The 27,403-nt window shown below is 47.9% G+C and overlaps 1 protein-coding gene across 1 annotated transcript; it reads left to right on the forward strand.

The window, feature by feature from the left end:
- The first annotated feature begins 1,627 nt into the window (after positions 1-1,627).
- LOC147091362 (uncharacterized) lies at positions 1,628-26,869 on the forward strand. The gene is made up of 7 exons (XM_085976748.1): positions 1,628-1,746; positions 2,605-2,775; positions 3,574-3,682; positions 5,778-10,429; positions 12,389-12,605; positions 13,720-13,840; positions 26,394-26,869. Exon 4 carries the CDS (start codon positions 5,962-5,964, stop codon positions 8,989-8,991), a length of 3,030 nt encoding a protein of 1,009 aa, XP_085832874.1. The 5' UTR covers positions 1,628-1,746; positions 2,605-2,775; positions 3,574-3,682; positions 5,778-5,961; the 3' UTR covers positions 8,992-10,429; positions 12,389-12,605; positions 13,720-13,840; positions 26,394-26,869.
- The last annotated feature ends 534 nt before the right edge of the window (positions 26,870-27,403 follow it).

Consider the following 27,403-nt stretch of genomic DNA (forward strand, 5'->3'; position numbering starts at 1 on the left):
ACCGGCAGCTAATTTCCCCAATCCCCACCCGGCCCTGCCCGGGACTAGGCTTCAAGCCTCTAGCTGGAGGAGGAGGAGGCTGAATCAGTGAGGGGAGGCCAGAAACCCCAGGGAGGGAGAAGAGTTTGCGGGGCCTGGAACACACCCTCCCCTCCGCAAAGGTGGAAATCCTCTGCCTCTGGGCATCCCAATGGGAGATCCTATGTAAACATATCACGCTGCAGTTCCCACTCCTGCCAGAGGGGTCGCTGCAGCAGCTGGATTACGTAGGAGATACGGCACTGCAAGCGGCCATTTGGCCCAACCAGTCTATGCCGGGGTTTATGCTCCTTTCGAGCCTCCTCCCGTCTTTCCTCACCTAACTCTATTAGAGTAACCCTCTGTTGCCTTTCCCCTCATATGCTTATCTAGCCTCACCTTAATTACATCAATATGCATTCCACATTCTCACCACTCGCTGGGTGAAGAAGTTTCTTCTGAATTCCCTATTTGTTTTCCTGGTGACTATCTTATAATGATGGCCTCCAGTCTTGCACATCCCCACAAGGGGAAACACACTCTCTGTATCTACTCTTCCAAATCCTTTCATTATTTTAAAGAAGTTTGTTATGTCACCTCTCAGCCTTCTCTTTTCAAGAGAAAAGCATGTTCCTCCTTTCCTGATATCAGCCTTGCAAATCTGCCCTGCACCCTCTCCAGCGTATCTATATCATTTTTATAGTATGGTGACTAGAACTTTATGCAGTACTCCAAGTGTGGTCTAACCAAGGGTCGATACAGGTTTAGCATAACTTCACTTTTTTTTAAATTTAATCCGCCTAGAAATAAACCCTCACTTGGTTTGCTTTTTTATGGCCTCATTAACCTGTGTCGCTACTTTCAGTGCAGTGTGTATTTGTACTCCGAGATCTCTTTGCTCCTCCACCCCATTTAAATTATTATTTTCCAAGTGATACAAGACCTCTTTATTTTTCTTTCCAAAATGTAATACCTCACATCTATCTGTGTGGAAATTCATTTGCCAATTATATACCAATTAAAGATCTGTTACTAACGCATAATAAATAATATCAATCAATAATGCAAATATATGACTATAATGATAATATTCCCCATCTCCTCTCTCTCCCCCTCGGTCTCTCCTCCTCCCCCTTCTTTTCCCTCTCCATCTCTCCCTCACTTTCTCTCTCCCTCGGAATTATAAAATGTCTTTTTGCTGATACACATAGGACATGCGGCAATGAAACAGACCATTCAGCCAAAGCAGTCCATGCCTTATTACAGGTCTCCAAGCCACTGGGATCTGCTACAGAGGAGTAGTTGAGGAGGACAAACACAGTTATCATGTCAGCCTGTAATCCAGGCTCCATTCACCGGGTGAGGATCAGGGTAACTCAGCACAGGCCGGGGATGAAACCTGGGCCTTTCCTGCTCTTTGTGTTTGGGGGGGGTCTCACTACCTCACCGGGCATGGATCAGGCTAAGTCGTCACAGGCCAGGGATGGAGCCTGAGCCTTTCTTGCTCTGTGTGTGGGGATCTCAGTGCCCACTTCGGGTGGGGTCATTTCAGGGGTGAGGCACTCATCATTGTGTGGGTCTAATTGCCACCTCTCTCCCTCTCTTACAGTCAGTTTCGCAGTTTGTGACTGAGCAGAGTGGGCCGCTGCTGCCCCGTGGATTCAAAATGGACGATCTGCTGGTGGAGATGCAGCTGATTGAGAACGTGAGACTAAGACACGCTCCGCAGTGAGTTAAGAGCACCCATGGGAGTAGAGGGTAGAGCAGGGGGTCAACTCAGCACAGGCCGAGGATGGAGCCTGGGCCTTTCCATGTGTGTGTGTGTGTGACTGACCCCGGGCATTGTTTGTGCCGGGTCACTGACGCCGGGTATTGTGGGTACAGGGCCACTGACCCCAGGCATTGTGGGTACAGGGACACTGACCCCGGGCATTGTGGGTACAGGGTCACTGACGCCAGGTATTGTGGGTACAAGGTAACTGACCCTGGGCTCCGTGCTTAAGGTTGAGGGTGATTACGGCCCCCTGTGACTGTTTGACTTTAAATGGGGTTTGACCCCTGGACCCCGCTGTGACCTGTCCAGCAAAGTGTACCCTGGAACACACCGCAGAGGAGCTGTGCCTGGGGAACCCGAGCTGGAGCAGAGTCAGGAACAGAAATGGTATGGAGTGGGAAGGAGTAACAGTGGTAATGTCAGAGTAATGTAGAGAGAGCTCTGCATTGTACTTGCACTGGGAGTGGGCGGGGCTTCGGCCACTTTGTGACATTGTTCCCGGCTGCCATATGATTGGCTCCCGGTTCCTTTCTAATGTCACCTGGAGTCAGGGCCCCGCCCCTGGTTAAGGCCCATCAGTGGGATGTCAGTGTGGGAGCAGCTGGAGTGACAGCTGACACTGGGAGTGTGCAGCTTCCGATAAACGGGGCAAAGGACAGACTAGAACAATTTGGTAAAAATTGTAAGTAATTCATACACACTCATTAATTGCAAATTTATTCAAATTAGTTACAATCACAGTCTCAAAAACCAGCTCACTGTGTTCCAGGTACAGATTCTGGCATTTATATGACTCATTTTTCTATTGACAGTCTCTGAGATTGAGCAATATCTCAGGAAGGTGGAGAGAGAGAAGTCGAATCATCGCCACACTCACTGGGACTGGAGAAATGTCGCTGGTTTCACAGAGCAAGTCTGGTGGGACCAAGAGTCCCCGTATCAGAGACGGGAATACACGGGAAGTTACAACACTGATTGGAAAGGTAAGGAACTTTGCTGAGAATCCCACCAGTCCAGGAATTTTCCAAGGTGCGAGTCTAAGCAGATATTCGGAGCTGCTGAACATCTGCCGTCAGGCTAGCCTCAGATGTGGCAAGTTGAGCGGAGCTTAACTCATAGATAAAACTTGCTCGTACCTCACGTGGGAGTGTTTGACACTTACAGGTAGAGGGATCTTTAGTCACCCTATGCTGTGCCTGACCTGGTTGTGCTTCATTGGGTAGTGTCGAGGGAGCCGTACGCTGCATTGAACACGTGCTGTATCTGAGTTGGTTTTGATTGTGGGTAGAGGTTCCTGACCCCAGGTATTGTGGGTCTAGAGTCAATGACCCTGGGGATTGTTGATAAAGGTCACTGTACTCGGGCACTTTCGGTACAGGTCACTGAACCTGAATCTTCTTGGTATAGGTCACTGACCCTGTGCCTTGTGGTTACTGGGGCACTGACTCTGAGCATTGTGGGTAAGCTAACTGACCCTGAGGAATAGTAAGTAGAGGGTCACTGAGTCTGGGTATTGTGCAAAGAGCTCACTGATCCTGGGCATTGTGGGTGCAGGGGACGGATACTGGGCATTGTGGGTAAGCTCAATGACCCTGGATATTGTTGGTAAATGGTCACTGCCCCTGGGCATTGTGGGTACAGAGTCACTGCCCCTAGGAATTGTGGATACAGCGCCATTGACCCTGGGCATTGTGGGAAAGGTCCTGAGGGTGATTACAGCGGCCTGTGGGTGTATAACTTTAAATGGTGTTTGACCTCTGACACTTCCTGTCCCCCCGCAGAACCTGCTGCGTCCTGCCCAGCGAAGTGGGCCCATGAATACCTGCAAAAGAGGGAAGAGAAACTGTAGCTGGGGGAACACGAGCTGGAGAACAGTCAGGAACAAAGTTGGTACGGAGCGGGGAGAGGGAGGTAGTAATAATGTTAATGTCATGGTAATATAGATGGAGCTCTTTATTGCACCTGCCACGGTCACGCTCGATGCTGACACTGGGTGTAATGTATGGGGACACTGTCAGGGTAACGTAGAGGGTGCTCTGTATTGTACCTGCCACGGGAGCGCTCCATGCTCACACTGGGTATAAAGTGGGGGGACACTGTCAGGGTAATGTAGAGGGAGCTCTTTATTGTACATGCCCTGGGAGCGCTCCATGCTCACACTGGGTATGAAGTGGGGGTAAACTGTCCGGGTAATATAGAGGGAGCTCCTTATTGTACCTGCCCCGAGAGTGCTTGCTGCTGATACTGGGAATAAAGTGGGGATACTCTGTCAGAGAAATGTACAGGGAGATCAGTATTGTACCAGCGCTGGAAGCACTCAATGCTGACACTGGCTATAAAGTGGGGGTACACTGTCAGGGTAATGTAAAGGAAGCTCTGTATTGTACCTGCCCCGGGAGTGCTCGATGATGACACTGGGTATAAAGTGGGGGTACACTGTTAGCATAATGTAGAGGAAGCTCTGTATTGTAGCTGCCCTGGGATTGCTCGATGCTGACACGGGGTATAAAGTGGGGATACACTGTCAGCATAATGTAGAGGGAGCTCTATTGTAGCTGCCCTGGGATTTCTCGATGCTCACACTGGGTATAAAGTGGGGTACACTGTTGGAGCAATGTAGAGGGAGCTCTGTATTGTACCTGCCCCGGGAGCGCTCGATGCTGACAGTGGGTATAAAGTGGGGGTACACTGTCAGGGTAATGTAGAGGGAGCTCTGTACTGTACCTGCCCCGGGAGCGCTCGATGCTGACAGTGGGTATAAAGTGGGGGTACACTGTCAGGGTAATGTAGAGGGAGCTCTGTATTGTACCTGCCCCGGGAGTGGGAGATGCTACGGTCACTTTGTGACATTGTTCCCGGCTGCTGTGTGATTGGCTTCCGGTTACTTTGTGATGTCAGCTGGAGTCAGGTTTTTGCCCTGGTTACGGCCCATCAGTGGGATGTCAGTGTGAGAGGAGATGGAGTGACAGCTGACACTGGGAGTCTGTAGCTCCCGATAAACTGTGCAAAAGACAGAAAATAACAATTTAATATTATCTACAGTAATTCAAACACTCATTAATCACAAATATCTTCATAATAGATACAATCACAAACACGCTAATAGTCCCGCTGTATTACAGGTAGAGATTCTGGGATTAATATCAATCATTGTGCTGCCTCTCCCTCTAACTTAACCTCACTGTATATATTTAACTTACTTATATATGTATAACCTACCTGTTGGGGCCGTTGCCCCTTTAAATTACCTTTTAGGGCCATTGCCCCTTTAAGACGCGCCTTAGCGTACTGACGTCACGTCATGTACGACGTAGCGTGTTGAGGTCATGGCACGTACGACGTGACGTGCGTGAGGCGGCTGCCGGCCCGACTCGGCCTTCCAGAAAGGCCGCCGGCACAGCCCGGCCTAGCGTCTTCGGCCGCATCTACCAGCCGCCGGGAGCGACACGATCTTCCGCTCCCGTGGCAAGCACCGGCTCAGCCTGGCCTCCAGCTCCCGCTCCCGACTTCGGCCTCAACGGCCAGAAACGCGACCACGCGCATCACGTGACGCCCTAAGCGCGGACAACGTGACCGAGCGTGATGAGGTCATCACGCTCCCCACAGGACTGCTACGTAGTCCTCGTGGAGTCCTCGTTGGGACACAGACCTACACCACGGTGCTCCTACAGCAGCACAGGCTCCGGGCAGTTGTATTGTCCCCATGCTTGAGTCTTGGAAATTGTTTGACTGTAAGTATTTTAGAATGCTATAGATGATTACTGTACACTGTATGTTGTAGCAAATGTTTAGTTGTAACTTTTCTCTGTCTAGCTGATTAACTAGTAGCTGTATTTTGATACACTATGTACAGGGCTAATTTAAAGAGAATGCCTCCCAGTTTACTAAATGTACTGTGTCGCTCAGGCGTACCTAAATTTGTGTATACATATCAGTTATGCGCTTGTATACTAATGTGTGCTTCCATTTCTGTGTTGTATTTCAGTTTTACAATAATAAGAATCTTTCAGTAAAGCATTACAAGAAAAGTCAAGCCTTGTGATTTTATTGGAAGATATCAAGTTGTTCGCTATCTGTCTAGCTCTGCATAGGATCGCGTTGCGAGGGCAGAATAATAAAAAGACAACAGCACAGCGGGCTCAAGCACAGGAAGATACCACTCAGCTACCATGAGCCTACGCTCAGGAAGACAATATACCATAGAGGACGCCGACCAGTCAAGCGAGAAGCATGAGCCTCTCCTAGCAAACGATGCCAAGTCACAGTCCTCTAAAGTATCCTCTAGGTCATCTCGGCGGTCCAGCAGACCGTCGTCATCGACAGCTTCTGCAGCCACCAAAGCACGTGCCAAGGCAAAAGCCGCCCAGGCTCAATTCTCCTTCGCTGAAAAAGAAGCTGACCTTATGAAGCAGAGAGCCGACCTCGACGCTAGTATGATGAAGCAGAAAGCTGACCTTATGAAGCAGAGAGCCGACCTCGACGCTAGTGTGATGAAGCAGACAGTGCAGCCCTCTAAAGTATCCACTAGATCATCTCGGCAGTCCAGCAGACCGTCGTCATCGACTGCTTCGGCAGCCACCAAAGCACGTGCCAAGTCAGAAGTTGCCCAGGCTCAATTGGCCCTTGCTGAAAAAGAAGCTAGTGTGATGAAGCAGAGAGCTGATCTCGCTGCCATTCTCCACATTCTCCAAAGCCAGAGAGCTGCCGCTGCCGCTAAAGCCGAAGCCGCAGCTTATGAAGAAGGTGAGGAGAGCGAAAGCGGGGAGCCCAGCCAGGAAACATATGATCTGGAACAGCCCCTCAGTCCAGTGCAACGTACAAGTGAGTATGTCCAACAACACTCCAAATTGTTCTCAAAGGAAACATTCAGGTATCTCGACGTAGAACCAACCACTCACCACAGCAACAAACGGCCCGTTTTCGGAGACACTGAGCTTAAAAGAGAAGAAACAAGTAAGACTCACCTGCAGAGACCTCCACAACACCCGGCCAATCCAGCCAAGCAGTCCTCACCCGAGCCACAAGGTGCACAAGACCTCGCTAGGTACCTTACTCGCCGAGAATTGTTAAGTTCAGGCCTCCTAGAATTTGATGACCGTCCCGAAAATTATTGGTCATGGAAAGCATCCTTCCTGAGTACCACCAAGGATTTGAATCTGTCAGCCAGAGAAGAACTAGACCTGATGACAAAGTGGCTCGGAGCTGAGTCGTCCAAACAGGCGAAGAGAATTCGCTCAGCGCTCGTCAGCAATCCCACAGCAGGCCTCAACCTGGTTTGGCGACGTCTCGAAGACTGTTATGGGACACCAGAAGTCATCGAACACGCACTGCTCAAGAAGATTGAGGACTTTCCGAAGCTAACCAACAAAGATAATGTCGAGCTCCGAGAACTGGGCGACATTCTCCTCGAACTGGAGTGTGCCAAGGGAGAAGGTTACCTGACCGGCCTTTTGTATTTGGATACAGCTCGTGGGGTAAACCCAATAGTGGAAAAGCTCCCCCACAACCTTCAAGAGAAATGGATAGCTAAGGGATCCAAGTACAAGGAGGACAATGGAGTGGCATTTCCCCCCTTCTCTCTCTTCTCCAGATTCGTCCAACAACAGGCAAAGGTGAGGAATGATCCAAGTTTCACTTTCTCCACCTCCAGCAGTTACGCTCCTTCGAGAACAGAGAAATCCACAAAGTACAGCAATAAAGCCTCTGTGAGTGTGCACAAAACAGATGTTCCAGCCGAACCCTCAGTCAACCAATCCAGTTCTGCTGGGAATGAAGTGGATGATCCAGATCGTCAGTGTCCAATACACAAGAAGCTCCACCCACTCAAAAAGTGTCGAAGCTTTAGAGACAAGCCTATTGATGAGCGCACATCATACCTGAAAGAGAACCGCATCTGCTTCAGGTGTTGTGGGTCGACTATGCACATGGCAAAAGACTGCAAGGCGACAATCAAGTGCTTTGAGTGCAACAGCGAAAAACACATCGCAGCCCTGCATCCAGATCCTCCTCCGTCAACCACCGAGAGTGCCGCGGTTGACAAAGAGGATAGCGGGGAGCAAAGCGAAAGCACATCTTCAGTCACCTCCAAGTGTACAGAGGTTTGTGGAAATGCAAGCAGCCCACGCTCATGCTCCAAAATCTGCTTGGTTAAAGCATATCCTGCAGGGAGAAAGGAGAAGGCAATCAAAATGTATGCAGTGCTCGATGAGCAAAGTAACAAGTCTCTAGCAAAGACAGAATTCTTCAATCTCTTTGAAGTCAAGGCCAGCGCCGCTCCGTACACGCTCATAACCTGTGCAGGGACAACAGAGACTACGGGTAGGAGAGTTGGGAACTTCATGATCGAGTCCATGGATGGGAAACTACAGCTTCCCCTCCCCACCTTGATTGAGTGCGACATGATGCCAGAGGATAGGACGGAAATCCCCTCCCCAGAGGTCGCACGCCATCAGCCCCACCTACAGCCAATTGCCAACAAGATTCCAGCTGTGGACCCGGACGCTCCAATCCTCCTGCTCTTGGGAAGAGACATCTTAAGGGTGCACAAGGTGCGTGAACATATCAACGGGCCCCACAATGCTCCTTATGCGCAGCGGCTTGACTTGGGATGGGTCCTCGTGGGTGGAGTTTGCCTGGGAACAGTCCACAAACCAGCGGATGTCAGCGTCTATAAAGCAAACGTGTTGCACAACGATCGCACATCCTGTCTCAGCCCATGCCCAAACAGGATCCAGGTAAAGGAGGACTACGATGACATGACGCAGCATCATAGGTCAACCTCCTCTGCCTGTGAGGAAGAGGCAGGCCCCACTGTGAGCACAGATGGCCTAGGATGCTCAGTGTTTGAAAGGTCCAAGGACGATGGACACAGCTGGGTGGCACCCCTGCCGTTTCGCTCTCCTGGACGCCATCTTCCGAGTAGCGGGGAGCAGGCTGCGGGGTGCCTCTGCTCGCTCAGGAGAACCCTGGTGCCGGTGTCCACCGACCCAGACATGCCTGCAGTCCTCACCCCAGCGATGCTCCTGACTCAAAAGATGAGTGCTATTTCAGCTCCCTCTGGAAACTTCGACATGGCCGAGCTGCACGGGAAGCAGTGGAAGCACGGGAAGACACTTCTTGGAAGAGATGGAGAGGAAAGTATTTGTCCACCCTACAGAGCCGTAGGAAATGGACAGAAGACAAGCCAAATGTCAAAGTGAGAGATGTCGTCTTGCTGAAAGACAGCCAAGCACACAGAAACGAATGGCCAGTGGGACTGGTCGTCAAAACTCTGCCGAGCAGGGACAAGAGGGTCCGCAAGGTGGAGGTGAAGATCGTCAAGGAGGGGACTGTCAAAGTGTTTCTGAGGCCAGTCTCAGAGATCGTAGTCCTCCTTTCCGAAGAAACCTAGAGAACGGACTCTGAGTATGTTGCAGCCAAAGGACGTTTCCTTCAGATTTATTTTGTATCTGTAGTGGTACAATGGAATTGTACCAAGCGGGGAGTGTGCTGCCTCTCCCTCTAACTTAACCTCACTGTATGTATTTAACTTACTTATATATGTATAACCTACCTGTTGGGGCCGTTGCCCCTTTAACTTACCTTTTAGGGCCATTGCCCCTTTAAGACGCGCCTTAGCGTGCTGACGTCACGTCACGTACGACGTAGCATGTTGACGTCACGGCACGTACGACGTGACGTGCGTGAGGCGGCTGCCGGCCGGACTCGGCCTTCCAGAAAGGCCGCCGGCACAGCCCGGCCTAGCGTCTTCGGCCGCATCTACCAGCCGCCGGGAGCGACGCGATCTTCCGCTCCCGCGGCAAGCACCGGCTCAGCCTGGCCTCCAGCTTCCGCTCCCGACTTCGGCCTCAACGGCCAGAAACGCGACCACGTGCATCACGTGACGCCCCAAGCGTGGACAACGCGACCGAGCGTGATGAGGTCATCACGCTCCCCACAGGACTGCTACGTAGTCCTCGTGGAGTCCTCGCTGGGACACAGACCTGCACCACGGTGCTCCTACAGCAGCGCAGGCTCTGGGCAGTTGTATTGTCCCCATGCTTGAGTCTTGGAAATTGTTTGTCTGTAAGTATTTTAGAATGCTATAGATGATTAGTGTACACTGTATGTTGTAGAAAGTGTTTAGTTGTAACTTTTCTCTGTCTAGCTGATTAACTAGTAGCTGTATTTTGATACACTATGTACAGGGCTAATTTAAAGAGAATGCCTCCCAGTTTACTAAATGTACTGTGTCGCTCAGGCGTACCTAAATTTGTGTATACATATCAGTTATGCGCTTGTATACTAATGTGTGCTTCCATTTCTGTGTTGTATTTCAGTTTTACAATAATAAGAATCTTTCAGTAAAGCGTTACAAGAAAAGTCAAGCCTTGTGATTTTATTGGAAGATATCAAGTTGTTCGCTATCTGTCTAGCTCTGCATAGGATCGCGTTGCGAGGGCAGAATAATCATTATTCTATTGACAGTCTCTGGGTGTGAGCAATATCTCAGGAAGGTGCAGAGAGAGAAGTCGAATCATCGCCACAATCATTGCGACTGGAGAAATATCGATGGCTTCACAGAGCAGATCCGTTGGTAGCAACATCCCCAGTGTCGGAGATGGGATAAAACGGGAAGCTTTAACAATGATTGGGAAGGTGAGGATCATTACTGTTAATCCCATCAGTCCAGGGTTTTGCCGAGGTGAGAGTCTAACCAGATACTGGGAGCTGGTCAACATCTCGTGTTAGGCTCGGCCTTGGATGCAACAAGTTGAGTGGAGCTTAACTCGGCAATAAATCTTGTCTGTAGCTCACCCGGGACAGTTTGACATTTACATGTAGAGGGATGTTTATTCTCTATTGACCCCATGCTGTACATGAGTTGGTTGTGTTGATGAACCAAATTGGAGGGAGCTTTAATCTGTACCTAACCCGTGATGTACCTGCCCTGGGACTGTTTGGTGTGGCAGTGTAGAGAGAGCATTACTTTGTCTCTAACCCACCGTACCTGCCCTGGAGTTATTGATGAGAATTTTACTCTGTAACAGAGGCTTACATGGGATATACAGAACAGAACCAGGCCATTCGGCCCAACCAGTCCATGCCAGCATTTATGCTCCGCTCGAGCCTCCTCCCATCTCACCTCATCTAATTCTATCATCATAACCCTCTATTCACTTCTCCCTCATATGCTTATCTAACTGCCGCTTAACTGCATCTATACTATTCGCTTCAACCACTCCCTGTTGTAGCGAGTTCCACATTCTCACAACTCTCTGGGTAAAGACGTTTCTCCTGAATTCCCTATTGGATTTCTATGTGACTACCTTATATTGATGGCCTCTGATTTTGCTCTTCCCCACAAGTCGAAACACTCTCTCTGTATATAATCTTTCAAAACCTTAGCTCATTTTAAAGACCTCTAGTAGGTCACCCCTGAGCCTTGAAGAGAAAGCATACCAAGCCTGTTCATCCATTCCTAATATGTATACCCTGCTTTTCTGGTATCATCCACATAAATCTTCTCTGCTCCCTCTCCAGTGCCTCTATATCCTTTTTATAAATTAGCGACCAGATGTGTACGCTGTACTCCAATGCCCAAGCTGTATCTGCGTTAAATTTAATTTGCCAATTATATATATTTATTTTTATTCACTTAAGGGATCTGGGCGTCGCTAGCAATGCCAGCATTTATTGCCCATTCCTAGTGGCCCTTGAGAAGGTGGTGATGAGCTGCATTCTTGAACCGCTGCAGTCCGTGTGGTGACGGTACTCCCACAGTGCTGTTAGGGAGGGATTTCCAGGATTTTGAACCAGCGACGATGAAGTATCGGCGATATATTTCTAAGTCAGGATGATGTGTGACTTGGAGGGGAACTTGGAGGTGATGGTGTTCCCATGCGCCTGCTGCCCTTTTCCTCCTAGCTGGAAGATGTCGTGGGTTTGGGAGGTACTACCAAAGATGCCTTGGCGATTTGCTGCGGTGCATCTTGTAGATGGTACACTCTGCAGCCATGGCATGCCGGTGGTGGAGGGAGTGAATGCTTAAGGTGGTGGATGGGGTGCCACTCAAGCAGAGGGCTTTGCTCTGGATGGTTTCGAGCTGCTTGAGTGTTGTTGCTGCTGCACTCATCCACGCACTATGCCCAGTAAAGAGCTATGAGAAATGCATAATAAATAATACCAATCAGTAATGCAAATGCACGACTATAACTATAATATTTATGTCTCCCCCTCCTCTCTTTCTCTCTCTCTCTCCCTCGTTTTCTCCTCCTCCCCTCTCCCTCCCTCTCCCGCAGAATTATAAAATGTCTCTTTGGTGATAACAGGCCATTGGGCCCAACCAATCCATGCAATATTCCAGGCATGCAAACCACAGGGATCTGCCTCAGAGGAGCGGGTGACGAGGACAAACACGGTCATTGTGTCAGCCTGTAATCCAGGCTCCATTCACCGGGCGAGGATCACTAACACAAACAGGCCAGGAATGGAGCCAGGGCCTTTCCTGCTCTGTGCGTCGGGGGTCTCAGTACCCACTCCGGGAGGGGACATTTCAGGGGTGGGCACCCATCATTGTGTGGGTCTAATTGCCGCCTCTCTCTCTCCCTCTTTTAGTTATTTTCTGAGCTCGTGACTGAGCAGAATGGTCTGCTGATGCTCTGAGCACCGCACACCTTCAAGATGGACGACCTGCTGGCGGAGGTGCAGAAGATTGAGAAATCAAGTCTTTGACTTCCTCAGCAGCGAGATAAGATCAACCCTGGGGACAGAGGGTACAGCAGGGGATCAAATCAGCAAAGGCCGGGAATGGAGGCTGGTCATTTCCTGCTGTGTGAGTGTGTGTGTATATGTGTGTGTGTGTGTGGGGGGGAGGGGGAGGGGGAGGGTGCTCAGTACCACATCGGGTGAAATCAGTCTAACTGAGCACAGGCCGGGAATGGAGCCTGGGCGTTTCCTGCTCTGTGTCTGTGTGTGTGTGGAGGTGGGGTGGGGGGGTGCTCAGTACCACATCGGGTGAGATCAGGCTAACTCAGCACAGGCAGGAGATGTAGCCAGGGCCTTTCCTGCTCTGTGTGTGTGTGTGTGTGTGTGTGTGTGTGTGTGTGTGTGTGTTTCTGTGTTTGTGTGTGTGTGTGTGTGTGTGTGTGTGTGGTGGGCGGGGTGGTGCTGCTCAGTACCACACCGGTTGAGATCAGGCTAACTCGGCACAGGCCAGGGATGGAGCCTTTGCCTTTCATGGCCAGATTTAGGCCTTAATCTCTGGTGTTTTCCCTCCCCAATCCCCCGCTGTGGGAGACCTGGCAATGTCAGGAAAGTGGGCCGAGGAGTTTCTGGCCACCGAGCCGACTGTAGACATATCGCAGGCCGACAGTGAAGCCGATTGGCCAGTGGAGTTCATCACCGAGGTGTCAGGTATGGGCATGGGCCACTCAGCATTATGTTTATAGCGTCACTGACACTGAGCATTGTGGGTACAGGGTCACTGACACTGAGCATTGTGGGTACAGGGTCACTTCCGCTGGGCATTATGGGTACAGGGACGTCGCCACCGGGCATTGTGGATACCGAGTCACTGACCCTGGGCATTGTGGGTACAGGTTCAGGGACACTGGGACTTGTGGGTAGAGGGTCACTGACGTTGGGCTTTGTGGGTACAGGGTCAATGATACTGCGCATTGTGGGTACAAGTTCATTACTCCTGGGCATTGTGCAGAAATGGTCACTGCCCCATGGAATTGTGGGTACAAATTCACTGCCCCTGGGCATTCTGGGTACAGGGTCACGGACCTTGGGCATTGTGTGTACAAGGTCACTGCCCCAGGGCATTCTGGGTACAGGGTCACTGAACCTGGGCATTGTGGTTAAGGTCCTGAGGGTGACTACGGCCTCCAGTGACTGTTTGACTTTAAATGGTGTTTGACCTCTGAACCTTCCTCTATCCCTAGACCCAGCTGTGACCTGTCCAATAAAGTGGACCCTGGCATACCTGGAACAAACGGCCGAGGAACTGTGGCTTGGGAACCTGAGCTGGAGCAGAGTCAGGAACATAAATGCTATGCAGCGGGAGTGAGTAACAGTGTTAATGTCAGGGTAATGTAGAGAGAGCTCTGTATTGTTGCTGCCCTGGGAGCGCTCGATGCTGACACTGGATATAATGTCGGGGTACACTGTTGGAATTATGTAGAGGGTGCTCTTCATTGTCCCAGCACTGGGAGCACTCGATGCTGTCACTGGGTATAAAGTGGGGGTACACTGTCAGGGTAATGTAGAGGGAGCTCTGTAATGTACCTGCACTGGGAGCACTCGATGCTGACACTGGGTATAAAGTGGGGGTACACTGTCAGGGTAAAGTAGAGGGAGCTCTGTAATGTACCTACCCTGGGAGCACTCGATGCTGACACTGGGTATAAAGTTGCGGTACACTGTCGGAGTAGTGTAGAGGGAGCTCTGTTTTGTAGCTGCCCTGGGAGCGCTCGATACTGACACTGGGTATAAAGTGGGGGTACACTGTCAGGGTAATGTAGTGGGAGCTCTGTATTGTACCGGCCTGGGATTGCTCGATGCTGACATTGGGTATAAAGTGGGGGTACACTGTCAGGGTAATGTAGAGGGAGCTCTGTATTGTATCTGTCCTGGGATTGCTCGATGCTGACGCTGGATATAAAGTGGGGGTTCACTGTCAGGGTAATGTTGAGGGAGCTCTGTATTGTACCTGCACTGGGAGCGCTCGATGCGGACACTGGGTATAAAGTGGGGGTACACTGTCTGGGTAATGTAGAGCGAGCTCTGTATTCTACCTGTCCCGGGAGTGCTGGTTGCTGACACTGGGGATAAAATGGGGGTACACTGTTAGAGTAATGTAGAGGGAGCTCTGTATTGTACCTGACCCTGGAGTGCGAGGGGCTATGGTCACTTTGTGATATATTTCCTGGCTGCTGTGTGATTGGCTCGTGGTTCCTGTGTGATGTTACCTGGAGTCAGGTTTCCGCCCCTGGTTACGGCCCGTCAGTGGGATGTCAGTGTGGGAGGAGCGGGAGTGACAGCTGACACTGGCAGTGAGTTTAGTCCCAATAAACAGGGTAAAGGAGAGAAAGGAACAATTCATTATTAAAGTAAGTAATCCAAAAAATGTCATCAATTGAAAATATACTCAAATTAAATATAATCAGTCACAAAAACAGTCCCACTGTGTTCCAGTTACAGATTCTGGGATTAATATGTAACATTTCTCTATTGACAGTCTCTGGGAGTGAGCAATATCTCCGGAAGGTGGAGAGAGGGAAGTTGAATCATCGCCTCACTAACTGGACTGGAGGAAGGTCATTGGCTTCACCACACAGATCCGGCGGGAGCGCGACTCCCATTTTCTGACAAGGGATAAAACAGAAAACTTAAACAATGTTTAGAAAGGGGAGGAACTTTACTGTTTAACCATCGGTTCATTATTTTGTCGAGGTGAGAGTCTAACCAGATACAGGGAGCTGGTTAACATCTGCCATCAGGCTCGGCCTTTGATGCGGCAAGCTGAGCGGAGCTTAACTCGTAGTTTAACCTTGCTCGTACCTCACCTGGGAATGTTTGACCCAGACATGTAGAGGGATCTGTATTCTGTATTCACCCCGGGCTGTACCCGAGCTGGTTGTGCTTCATTGGGTAGTGTCAAGGGAGCTGTACGCTGCATTGAACATGTGCTATATCTGAAACGGTTTTGTTTTAGGAACGAAATTAGTGGGAGATTTACTCTGTATGTCACCCATGCTCTGACTGCCCAGAGAGTGTTTTGGGTTGTCATTCTAGTGGAAGCTTTGCTTTGTATCTCTCTATCTTACCCGTGCTGTACCTTCCCATGAATGTTTGGTTGTGCAGTGTAATGGGAGCTTAAAGATCATAAGAAATATGAGCAGGAGTAGGCCATTCTTTTTATTTGCTTATGGGATCTGGGCGTTGCTGGCAAGGCCAGCATTTATTGCCCATCCCTATTTGCCCTTGAGAAGGTGGTGATGAGCCACCTTCTTGAACAGCTGCAGTCCGTGTATTGAAGGTACTCCCACAGTGCTATTAGGTAGGGATTTCAAGAATTTTGACCCAGCAACAATGGAAGATAGGTGATATGGAGGGGAACTTGAGGTAGTGGTGTTCCCACGCGCCTGCTGCCTTTGTCTTTCTAGGTGGAAGAGGTCATGGGTTTGGGAACTGCTGCCGAAGAAGCCTTGGCGAGTTGCTGCAGTGCAACTTGTAGATGGTACACACTGCAGCCATGGCACGCCGGTGGTGAAGTGAATGAATGTTTAAGGTGGTGGATGGGGTACCAATCAAGTGGGATGCTTTGTCCTGGATGGTGTCAAGCTTTAGTGTTGTTGGAGCTGCACTCATCCAGGGAAGTGGAGAGTATTTCATCACACTCCTTACTTTTGCCTTGTAGATGGTGGAAAGACTTTGGGGAGTCAGGAGGTGAGACCTGCTCTTGTTATCACTGTATTTATGTGGTCGGTCCAGTTAGGATTCTGGTTAATGGTGACCCCCAGGATGTTGATAGTGGTGGATTCGGAGATGGTAATGCAATTGAATGTCAAGGGGAGGTGGTTAGACTCTCGCTTGTTGGAGAATGTCATTGTCTGGCACTTCTGCGGCACGAATGTTACCTGCCACTTATCAGCCCAAGCCTGAACGTCGTCCAGGTCTTGTTGGATGCAGGCATGGACTGCTTTATTATCTGAGGAGTAGTGAATGGCGCTGAATACTGTGCAGTCACCAGCGAACGTCCACATTTCTGACTTTATGCAGCAGCGAAGGCCATTGCTGAAGCAGCTGAAGATGCTTCTGCCTAGGAGATTGCCCTGAGGAACTCCTGCTGCGATGTCCTTGGGCTGTGATGATTGACCTTCAACCACCACCACCATCTTCCTTTGAGCAAAACATATAAGATTGTGAGGGGACTTGATCGGGTGGATGCGGGGAGGATTTTCCCACTGATGGGTGAGACTGGAACTAGGGGGCATAATCTTAGAATAAGGGGCTGCCCATTCATAACTGAGATGAGGAGAAACTTCTTCACTAGATGGTAGTAAATCTATGGAATTTGCTACCTCAGAGAGCTGTGGAAGCTGCAACATTAAATAAATTTAAAATGGAGATAGACCGTTTCCTAGCAGATAAGGGAATTAGGGGTTAATGGGAGCGGGCAGGGAAGGGGACGTGAGTCTAGTTTCAGATCAGCCATGATCCTATTGAATGGTGGAGCAGGCCCGAGGGGTCATATGGCCTAGTCCTGCTCTTAATTCTTATTATGTTCGTCTTATTTTTATGTTCTTATTATGTATGACTCCAGCCAGTGGAACGTTTTCCCCCTGATTCCCATTGACTTCAGATTTACTAGGGCTCTTTGATGCCAGACTCGGTCAAATGCTGTCGTGATGCCGAGGGCAGTCACTCTCACCTCACGTCTGGAATTCAGCTCCTTTGTCCATGTTTGGATCAAGGCTGTAATGAGGTCGGGAGCTGAGTGGTCTTGGTGGAACCCAAACTGGGCATCAGTGAGCAGGTTATTGGTGAGTAAGTGCCGCTCGATAGCACTGTCAATGACACCTTCCATGACATTGCTGATCATTGAGAATAGGCTGATGGGGCAGTAATTGGCTGGTTGTCCCTTCGAGACTGCTCCTCAATTCAATAAGTTCATGGTGGACATTCTACCTCAGCTCCACTTTCCTGAACTAGCCCCATATCCCTTGATTCCCTTAATATTCAAAAAATTTTTGCGTTTTCTTTCGTGAAGACAAACACAAAGTGTTTGTATAATTTTTCTGCCATTTCATTATTCCTCATTATAATTGCTCCTGTCTCAGCCAGTAAGGAACTCACATTTGCTTTCGCTAATCTTTGCCTCTTTTCATACCTATAGAAGCTTTTACAGTCTCTTTTTATGTCTCTCGCTTGTTTATCTCTTTCTATGTTCCCTTTCCTTATCTATTTCTTAATCATCCTTTCCTGAATTCTAAAATCTCCCAATCCTCAGGCTTGTTGCCCTTTTTGGCAGCGTTATATGCCTATTCCTTTGATATAATACTATATTTAACTTCTCTTGTTAGCCACGGTTTGATCACTTTTCCTGTGGGGTTTCTGTGCCTTAAAGGAATGTATATTTGTTTTGAATTTCGTATTAATTATTAAAATGCTAGCAATTGCTCATCCACTGTCATACCTTTTAATGTAGTTTCCCAAACTACCGTAACCATCTCACCCCTCATACCTACATAGTTTGCTTTGTTTAGATAATATTCTATCATATTATGGTCACTCTTCCCTAAATGCCCCTTTAATACAAGGTTATTAATTAACCCTTTCTCATTACACAATACTAGATCTAAAATAGCCTGTTCTCTAGTTGGTCCCTCAACATACTGATCTAGAAAACTACCTTGCATACTTCCATGAATTCGTCCTCCACACTAAAACTGCAAATTTGGTTTGCCCAGTCAAAATTTAGACGAAAGTCCCCCATGATTACTGTATTAACTTTGTTACATGCACCTCTAATTTCCTGATTTATACTCTGCCTTACATGACAACTACTGTTTAGGGGCTTATAAACAACTCTCACCAATGTTTTCTGTCCCTTGCGGTTTCTTTGCTCCAACCAAACTGATTCTACTTCCTGATTTTTCAGAGCCAAGATCCTTTCTTTCTACTGAGTTTATCCCATCATTTATTATCAGGGCTACCTGGCCTCCTTTTCCATTTTGCCTATCCCTTCCACAAGTTTTGTAGCCTGGAATATTTGGTTCCCAACCTTGGCCACCTTGCAACTACATCTCCGTTATGGCTATTAGATCAAACCTATTAATTTCTACCTGTACTAATAATTCATCTATTTTGTTGCGAATGCATTGCACATTCAGATATAATGCCTTTAGCATTGACTTATTTCTCTTCTTCCCCGAAGTCACCTTAGTCACTGATGTCTTATTATCTTTGTTACTCTCTCTGTCCCTTCCTGACACATTCTGTTTCTTTTTACCCAAAATTCTACTCTGCTCCAGAGCCTTGACATTTCTCTTGCTGTTTTTAAATTTACTATTTCCTGAATCCTCCCACCCCCCACCTTCATTAGTTTAAAGCTCTGTCTACTGCCCTAGTTATTTGATTCGCCAGTGCACACGTCCCAGCCCCATTTAAGTGGAGCCCGTCCCAATGGAAAAGCTCCCTCTGTCCCCAGTAATCGTGCCAATGCCCCATGAACCGAAACCCCTTCCTCTCAACACCATACTTTGAGCCACGGATATAAACCTCTAATCTGTTTGCCCATATGCGAACTTGCGTGTGTCTCAGTTAACAATCCAGACATTATTACCTTTGAGGTCCTGCTTTTGGATTCTAATTTGGATCCTAGCTCCTCAAATTCCCTCAGCAGAATATCATTCCTAGTTCTACGTATGTCGTTTGTTCCTACGTGGACCATGACAACTGGATCCTCCCACGCCCACACCAAATTCTGTGTGTAACGCATTCTATATGCAGGAAGATATCAATGGACTGGTCAGGTGTGCAGAAAATGGGCAAATTGAATTCAATCGCTGAAGTGTGAGGTAATACATTTGGGAAAGTCTAAAAAGACAAGGGATCCCACTCTCCCACACAGTACCAGAGAGTGACCGACACAGACTGAATCCCACACTCTCACACTGTACCAGAGACTGACAGATACAGAATGAATCCCAAACTAACACAGTGTACCAGAGATTGACAGATACAGAATGAATCTCACATTCTCACCCAGTACCAGAGACTGACAGGTACTGAATGAGTCCCACATTCACACACAGTACCAGAGAGTGACAGATACAAAATGAATTCCACACTCACACACAGTATCAGAGACTGACAGGTACAGAATGATTCCCACACTCACACACAGTACCAGCGACTGACAGATACAGAATGAATCCCAGACTCACACAATTCCAGAGACTGACAGATACAAGATGCTTAGCAAAGCATATGGGATCTTGGGCTTCATAGATAGAGGTATTGTGTACAAAAGTAGAGAAGTTATGCTGAAAGTTTAAAAAGCGCTGGTTAGGTCACAACTGGAGTATTGTGTCCAGTTCTGGTCACCACGCTTTAGGAATGTTGTAAAGGCCCTTGAGAGGGTGCAGAGGAGATTTACCAGAATGGTTCTGGGGATGGGGGATCTTAACTACAAGGACAGTTTGGTGAAGCTGGATTTGCTTTCATTAGAGCAAAGGAGGTTGAGCAGTGATTTAGTAGAGTTGTACAAGATTATGACGGGTATGGATAGGCTATACGTGGAAAGGCTGTTCACACTATTTAATGATAAAAGGAATAGGGGAAACAGAATAAAGATTTTTGGCAAGCGATACAGGGGGATGTGAGGAAAAACTTTTTTTATGCAGCGAGTGGTGAGAACCTGGAACTCACTGCTGATGGAAGTGGTGGAAGCAGAGACACTCAATTTTTTCAAGGGCAGACTGGATAAGCATTTGAGGGAAATAGACTTGCAGGGCTACGGGGATAGAGCGGGGGAGTAGGACTGACTGGAATATTCTACAGAGAGCTGGCACAGACTCGAGGGGCCAAATGGCCTCCTTCTGTGCCGTTATGAATCTATGAAAGCTAGCATGGATTTGTTAATGACAAATCATGTTTGACTAACTTTAATTGAATTCTTTGATGACGTAAGGAAGAGGGTGGATGAGGGTAGTGGCGTCGATATAGTGTATATGGACTTTCAAAAGGTGTTTGATGAAGTGGCACACATTAGGCTTGTTAGCAAAAGCCGATGGTGATAAAGGGGCAGCGGCTGTGTGGATACAACTTTGGCTGAGGATAGAAATCAGAGCGTCGCGGTGAACATTTGTTTTTTAGACTGGAGGGAAGCTTGCAGTGGTGTCACCCAGGGGTCGGTGTCAGGCCCAAATCCCATTTTGATATAAATTAATGAGCTAGACATAGGCATACAGGCATCACTTCAGAGATTGCAGATGACACAACATTCGGAAATATCGTAAATAGTGTGGAGAGTAGTAGCAGACTTTTTTAAATTCTTTTTTTTATTCATTGATGGGATGCGGGCGTCGCTGGCTAAGCCTGCATTTAGTGCCCATCCCTAATTGTCCTTGAGAAGATGGTGGCGAGCCACCTTCTTGAACCGCTGCAGTCCATATGGTGTAGGTACAGCCACAATGCTGTTAGGAAGGGATTTTGGCCCAGCGACAGTGAAGGAACGGCGATACAGGTCCAAGTCAGGATGGTGTGTGGCTTTGAGGAGAATTTGTAGGTGGTGATGTTCCCAAGCGTCTGCTGCCCTTGTCCTTCTAATGGTGGAGGTCGCGGGTTTGGAAGGTGCTGCTGAAGGAGCTTTGGTGAGTTGCTGCGAGTTGCAGGAGGTCAAAGACAGACTGGTGAAATGGGCAGACACAGGCCAGATTAAATTTAACAGAGAGAAGTGTGAAGTGATTCATTTTGGTAGGAAGAATAAGGAGAGGCAATATAAACTAATTGGTATAATTTTGAAGAGGGTGCAGGAACAGAGAGACCTGGGGGTGTACGGACACAACAGTTTGAAGGTGGCAGGACAGTTTCAGAAGGCTGTTAAAAAGACACACGGGATTCTTAGCTTTATATATATAGGCAGCATACAAAAGCAAGGAAGTTATTCTAAATTTTATAAATCATTTGTTAGGCCACAGCTGGAATATTGTATCCAATTCTGGGCACCATTTTGGAAGGGTGTTAAGGCCTTGGAGAGGGTGTAGAGGAGATTTACTGGAATGGTACCAGGGATGAGGGACTGCAGTTACGTGAAGAGACTAGAGAACCTGGTGCCATTGGAGCAAAGATTTGAGGGGAGATTTGATAGAGTTGCTCAAAATCCTGAAGGGATTTGATAGAGTAGATAAGGAGAATCAACTTCTAGTGGCAGAAGGGTCGGTGACCAAAGGACACAGATTTAAGGTGATTGACAAAAGAACCAGAGGCAACGTGAGGACATTGGCCCAGTAATTCGGGTCCAAATGCGTGAGTACGGTCTGGGTACTCATGCATCTGGCTGGATGAAATGCCGGCGTTCAGGAAACACCGTGCATGCAGAGAACGCTGGCATTTCCGGTCCTCTGAACGAAGGGGTTCAGAGGCACAGCGCGTGCGACTGCACAGGCAGCGCGTGCGCAGTGAACTTCGTCGACTTCATTCATGGATTCAGTGAGGGTAATCCTTACAAGTTACACTTGAAAAAAGCATGTGTAAAGTTGGTCCAAGGCTGCGGAGGAAGATATATTTTATCGTGGAGCTTCTGAAAGGCAATATTTTTGTTTGGGAAAGGGAGCAAAGTTATTTTAAGAGATGCTGAGGTTAGTTTTAAAGTTTAATTTTTTTTTAAACGTGTTTTCAGTACGGTAGGTAGAAGGAGCAATTGTGGCTGTGTGAATTGAATGTGAGAATGAGTGTTCTAAAATGAGTAATGTAACATTTCCAACACTTTTAAGAAAGAAACTTTTCATCAGTAATAAGTAATTATGTATGTATGTATGTCCGCATATATTCCTTTACGTATATGTATGTATGTTTTATATTCCTTTACTTATGTGTATGAATGTATGTTTTTAATTATGATTTTCCAATAAGTTACTTTCTCTGAAAGTCATAATTAAATACATACATTCATACACATAAATAAAGGAATATATTCATACATGCAAAGGAATATATACAGACATACATACATAATTACTTAAAAGAATATATTACTGATGAAAAGTTTCTTTCTTAAAAATGCTGGAGTCATTTTCACATTTAATAAACACAGCAAATTCAATTCACATAGCCACAATTGATCCTTTTACCTACAGTACTGAAAACCCGTTTTAAAAAAACAAAAATAAACTTTAAAACTTACCTCAGCATTTCTTAAAATAACTTTAATCCCTTTCCCAAACAACCGCAGCCTCTGGAGCAACTGTACTCATGCTTTTTTCATGTGTAAGTTGTATTGACTTGACCTCACTGAAAGCATGAATGAAAGCGGCAAATTTTACTGCGCACGCGCTGCCTGTACAGTCGCATGCGTTCTGCCTCTGAACCCCTTCGTTCAGAGGACAGGAAATGCCGGTTTTCCCCGCATGCGCTGTGCATGCTGAAAACCGGCATTTCCTCCAGACAGATGCGTAAGTACCCCGACCGTACTCGCACGTTTGGAAGGGAATTACTGGGCCAACATTTTACATGTCAATAAAATGAAAAATTTAACAATTGCACGATTTGCCCCCTCGCATCTGCGACTGAGGGTCCAAGGAGGTGCATTGCGCAAGAGGTCATCGTCGTACATATCCTCACACTGTTCCCTTTCAGGAACTGTATGAAGTGGTGGAAGGATTTCTGGCCACGTTAACACTCCTTCCGTGACCATAACCATCTTCATACCAGCCATTAGGGTGGTTAGTCCTATGGGGTGAGGGTTTTACGGGCTCCCACAACCCATCTGGGGGGGGGCACCCACACCCGCGGATGCAAGTATCCCGCTGGATGTCCACCCAGAATTTATAGTTGGAGCTCCGACTCCACTTGCCGGGACTGTCTGGAGCGGTGTTTGAAACCCTACTCCTTCTGGCCCAGCGGCGGGGATGCTTACCGCTACGCAAAAGTCCCACTCCGTGCAAAAGGTGACACCCATACGTTTCCTGCGCCTTTTCCCTCCCCGTGACTGGAGCCCTATGCTGCCACTTGAAAGACCAAGCTATCATCTGTCCTTTTTGCGGCGCCTTTGACTTCTCATTACCAATGATGAGCAGGTGCTGCGCCTCCACCTCGTTGAGGAGATTGCTGAGGTCATCATCAGTTCAATTGTGAGTTCTTTTAATGCCGTGAATTGTGCTCATTCCAGCCATTTCACGTTGCTAATCGGATTGGGCCTTTGGCGTAGCGGTAGGATCCCCGCCGCTGGGCCAGACGGGGTAGGGTTTCGTAACCCCGCTCCAGACAGTCCCGGCAAGTGGAGTCGGAGCTCCGGCTCTAAATTCTGGGTTGACATCCAGTGGGATATTTGCGTCCGTGGGTGTGGGTGGCCCCCCCTCCTTGTATAGCTTGTGGGAGCCCGTAAAACCCTCCCGCCATAGGACTAACCACCCTAATGGCTGGTTCAAAGATGGTTACGGTCACGGAATGAGTGTTAATCACGGCCATAAATCCTTCCACCACTTCATACAGTTCCCCAAAGGGAACAGTGTGAAGACAGGTATGACGACGACATTGGTAAATAAATAAATGGAATAAAAAAAATTATTTTAGGGCTTTAAAAAGTTTTTAAATAGCTTTAATTCTGTTTAAAACTACTTCAGATTCTTCAAAATAATGTAAACGTTTTTAAAAGTTTATATAAGTTACCAAAAGCTTCATAAAAATACCAAAAACCTATTTAAAATGCTGCTTTACATGTAAAAATGCTTAGCAGCTTGTGAGAAACATTGGGGGCGTGTCCTATTAAACTGAGACCTCAGGGGGCGTGTCTCACTTGCACAGCGCGCTCCAGGCTTTGCGCTGGCTGCACTCCTGGGCGGCGTGACGTCAGACGCTGCCCGGGATTCTTCTTTTTCAAACACGAATTCCAGGCGTCCCTGGAGGTGAAATGTCAGCGCGTCGGGTAAGTGCATATCAGGGGCTTGCACGCGCGGCAAGCCACTGACCCGAATTACTGGGCCATTTTTTACGCAGCGAGTTGCTGTGATCTGGAATAAACTGCCTGAAAGGGTGCTGGAAACAGATTCAACAGGAATTTTCAAAAGGGAATTGGATAAATACTTGAAGCTGAAAAAGATGCAGGGCTATGGGGAAAGAGCAGTGGAGTGGGACTAATTGGATAGCTCTTTAAAAGAGCCGGCACAGGCAGAGTGGGCTGAATGGGCCCCTCCTGAGCTGTATCATTCTATGATTCTATGAGGGGAGCGGGGTCGGAGACGGGGCTGATTGTACACCCTGTGTTCATGCCCAGTGAGACTGCACAGCTGGAGCCGAGCCTTGTCAATGTGACCCTGTGACACCTCGAATGGGAGGGGCTCCAGTCGCTTTGTGACATCACGCGTGGCTGCTGTGTGATTGGCTCCCAGTTCTTGTGTGATGTCACCAGGGGAAAGATCCCCGCCCCTGGTTATGGTCCATCAGTGGGATGTCAGTGTGGGAGGAGCTGGAGTGACAGCTGACACTGGGAAGGAGTTTAGTCCCAATAAACAGGACAAAGGGCAGAAAAGAACAATTTAATATTAAGGTAAGTAATGAAACAAACTCATTCGTTGCAAACATATTCAAATTAAATATAATGGTAGATGAGTGTAGTACATTTGATGTCGTGTATATGGACTTTAGCAAGGCTTTTGATAAGGTTTCACATGGCAGACTGGTCACGAAGTTGAAAGGCCATGGGATCCAAGGCAAAGTGTCAAGTTGGATTCCAAACAGTCTCGGAGACAGGAAGCAGAGGATAATGGTTGATGGGTGCATTTGTGACTGGAAGGCTGTTTCCAGTGGGGTTCCACAAGGCTCAGTACTAGGTCCCTTGCTTTTTGTGGTACATATCAATGATCTTGACTTGAATATAGGGGGTATGATTAAGAAGTTTGCAGATGATACTAAATTCGGCTGTGTGTTTGATACTGAAGTAGGAAGCTGTAGACTGCAGGAAGATATAATTAAATTGGTCGGGTGGGCAGAGAAGTGGCAAATGGAATTCAATCCGGAGAAGAGTGAGGTAATGCATTTGGGAAGGGCTAACAAGGAAAGGGAATACACATTAAGTGGTAGGACACTGAGTAGCATAGAGGAACAAAGGAGCCTTAGAGTGCATGTCCACAGATCCCTGAAGGTAGCAGGCCAGGTAGATAAGGTGGTTAAGAGGGCATACGGAATGCTTGCCTTTATTAGCCATGGCATAGAATAAAAGAGCAGGGGATTTATGCTTCAACTGCATAAAACACTAGTTAGGCTTCAGCTAGAGTACTGCGTGCAGTTCTGGTCACCACATTACAGGAAAGATGTGATTGCACTATAGAGGTTACAGAGGAGATTTACAAGGATGTGGCCGGGAGTAGGGAATCTTAGTCTGAGGAAAGACTGGATAGGCTGGGTCTGTTTTCCTTGGAACAGAGGAGGCTGAGGGGAGACCAAATTGAGGTTAATAAAATTATAAGGGGCATAAAGTGGATACAGAGGACCTATTTCCGTTAGCAGAATGGTAAGAAACCAGGGGTCACAGATTTAAAGTAATTGGTAGAAGGTTTAGAGGGGATTTGTGGGTAAATTTCTTCACCCAGAGGGTTGTGGGGGTCTGGAACTCACTGCCTGAAAGCGTGGTAGAGGCAGAAACTATCACCACATTTAAAAAGTACATGGATGTGCACTTCGGTTTCTGTAACCTGCAGGGCTACGGACCAAGAGCTGGGAAGTGTAATTAGGCTGGATAGCTCTTTGTTGTCCGACGTGGACACGATGGGACGAAATGGCCTCCTTCCATGCTGTAACATTCTATGATTCTATAATCACTGTCGTAAAAACAGCGCCACTGTATTCCAGGTAGAGATTCTGGGATTAATATGAATCATTTTTCTATTGACAGTCTCTGGGAGTGAGCAATATCTCAGGAAGATGGAGAGAGAGAAGTCGAATCATCGCCGCACTCACTGGGACTGGAGAAATGTCGCTGGCTTCACAGAGCAGATCCAGCACGACCAAGACCCCCAGTGTCGGTGCCGGGATAAAACTGGAAGCTTCAACAATGATTGGAAAGGTGAGGAACTTTGCTGAGAATCCAATCAGTCCAGGATTTTGCCGATGTGATTCTAACCTGTATATCTGCTGTTAGGCTCGGCCTTTGATGCGATAAGTTGTGTGGAGCTTAACTCCGAGATAAACATTGCCCATACCTCACCTGGGAATGTTTGACACTTAAATGTAGAGGGATCTTTTTTCACTCCATGGTGTAGCTGAGCTCGTGGTGCTTCATTGGGCAGTGTCAAGGGAGCTGTACGCTGCATCGAACGCATGCTCTATCTGAGTTAGATGTGCTTGATGAACCAAGTTAGAGCGAGATTTACTCTGTACCTAACCCGTGCTGTTCCTGCCCTGGGAGTGTTTGATGGGAGAGTGTAGAGGGAGCTTTACTCTGTACCTAACCCGTGCTGTTCCTGCCTTGGGAGTGTTTGATGGGACAGTGTAGAGGGAGCTTTACTCTGTATCTAAACCGTACTGTACCTGCCCTGGCAGTGTTTGATGGGACAGTGTAGAGGGTGCTTTACTCTGTATCTAAACCGTACTGTACCTGCCCTGGCAGTGTTTGATGGGGCAATGTAGAGGGAGCTTCACTCTGTATCTAAACCATACTGTACCTGCCGTGGGTGTGTTCACTGGACAGTGCTGTGGTAGATTTACACTGCATCCAACCTGCACGATAGCTGGCCTAGGTGTTTTTGATGGGACAGTGTAGAGGCAGTTTTAATCTGTATCTAGCCATTGCTTTACCTGCCCTGTGAGTATTTGGTGGGACAGTGTAGAGGGAGCTTTACTCTGTATCTGAACCGTGCTGAACCTGCCCTGGGAGTGATTGATGAAGCATTGTAGAGGGAGCTC

This window comes from Somniosus microcephalus, unplaced genomic scaffold, assembly GCF_052327205.1.
Source record: "Somniosus microcephalus isolate GS21.2 unplaced genomic scaffold, FLI_Smic_1.0 unresolved_chr3, whole genome shotgun sequence".
Taxonomy (NCBI): domain Eukaryota; kingdom Metazoa; phylum Chordata; class Chondrichthyes; order Squaliformes; family Somniosidae; genus Somniosus; species Somniosus microcephalus.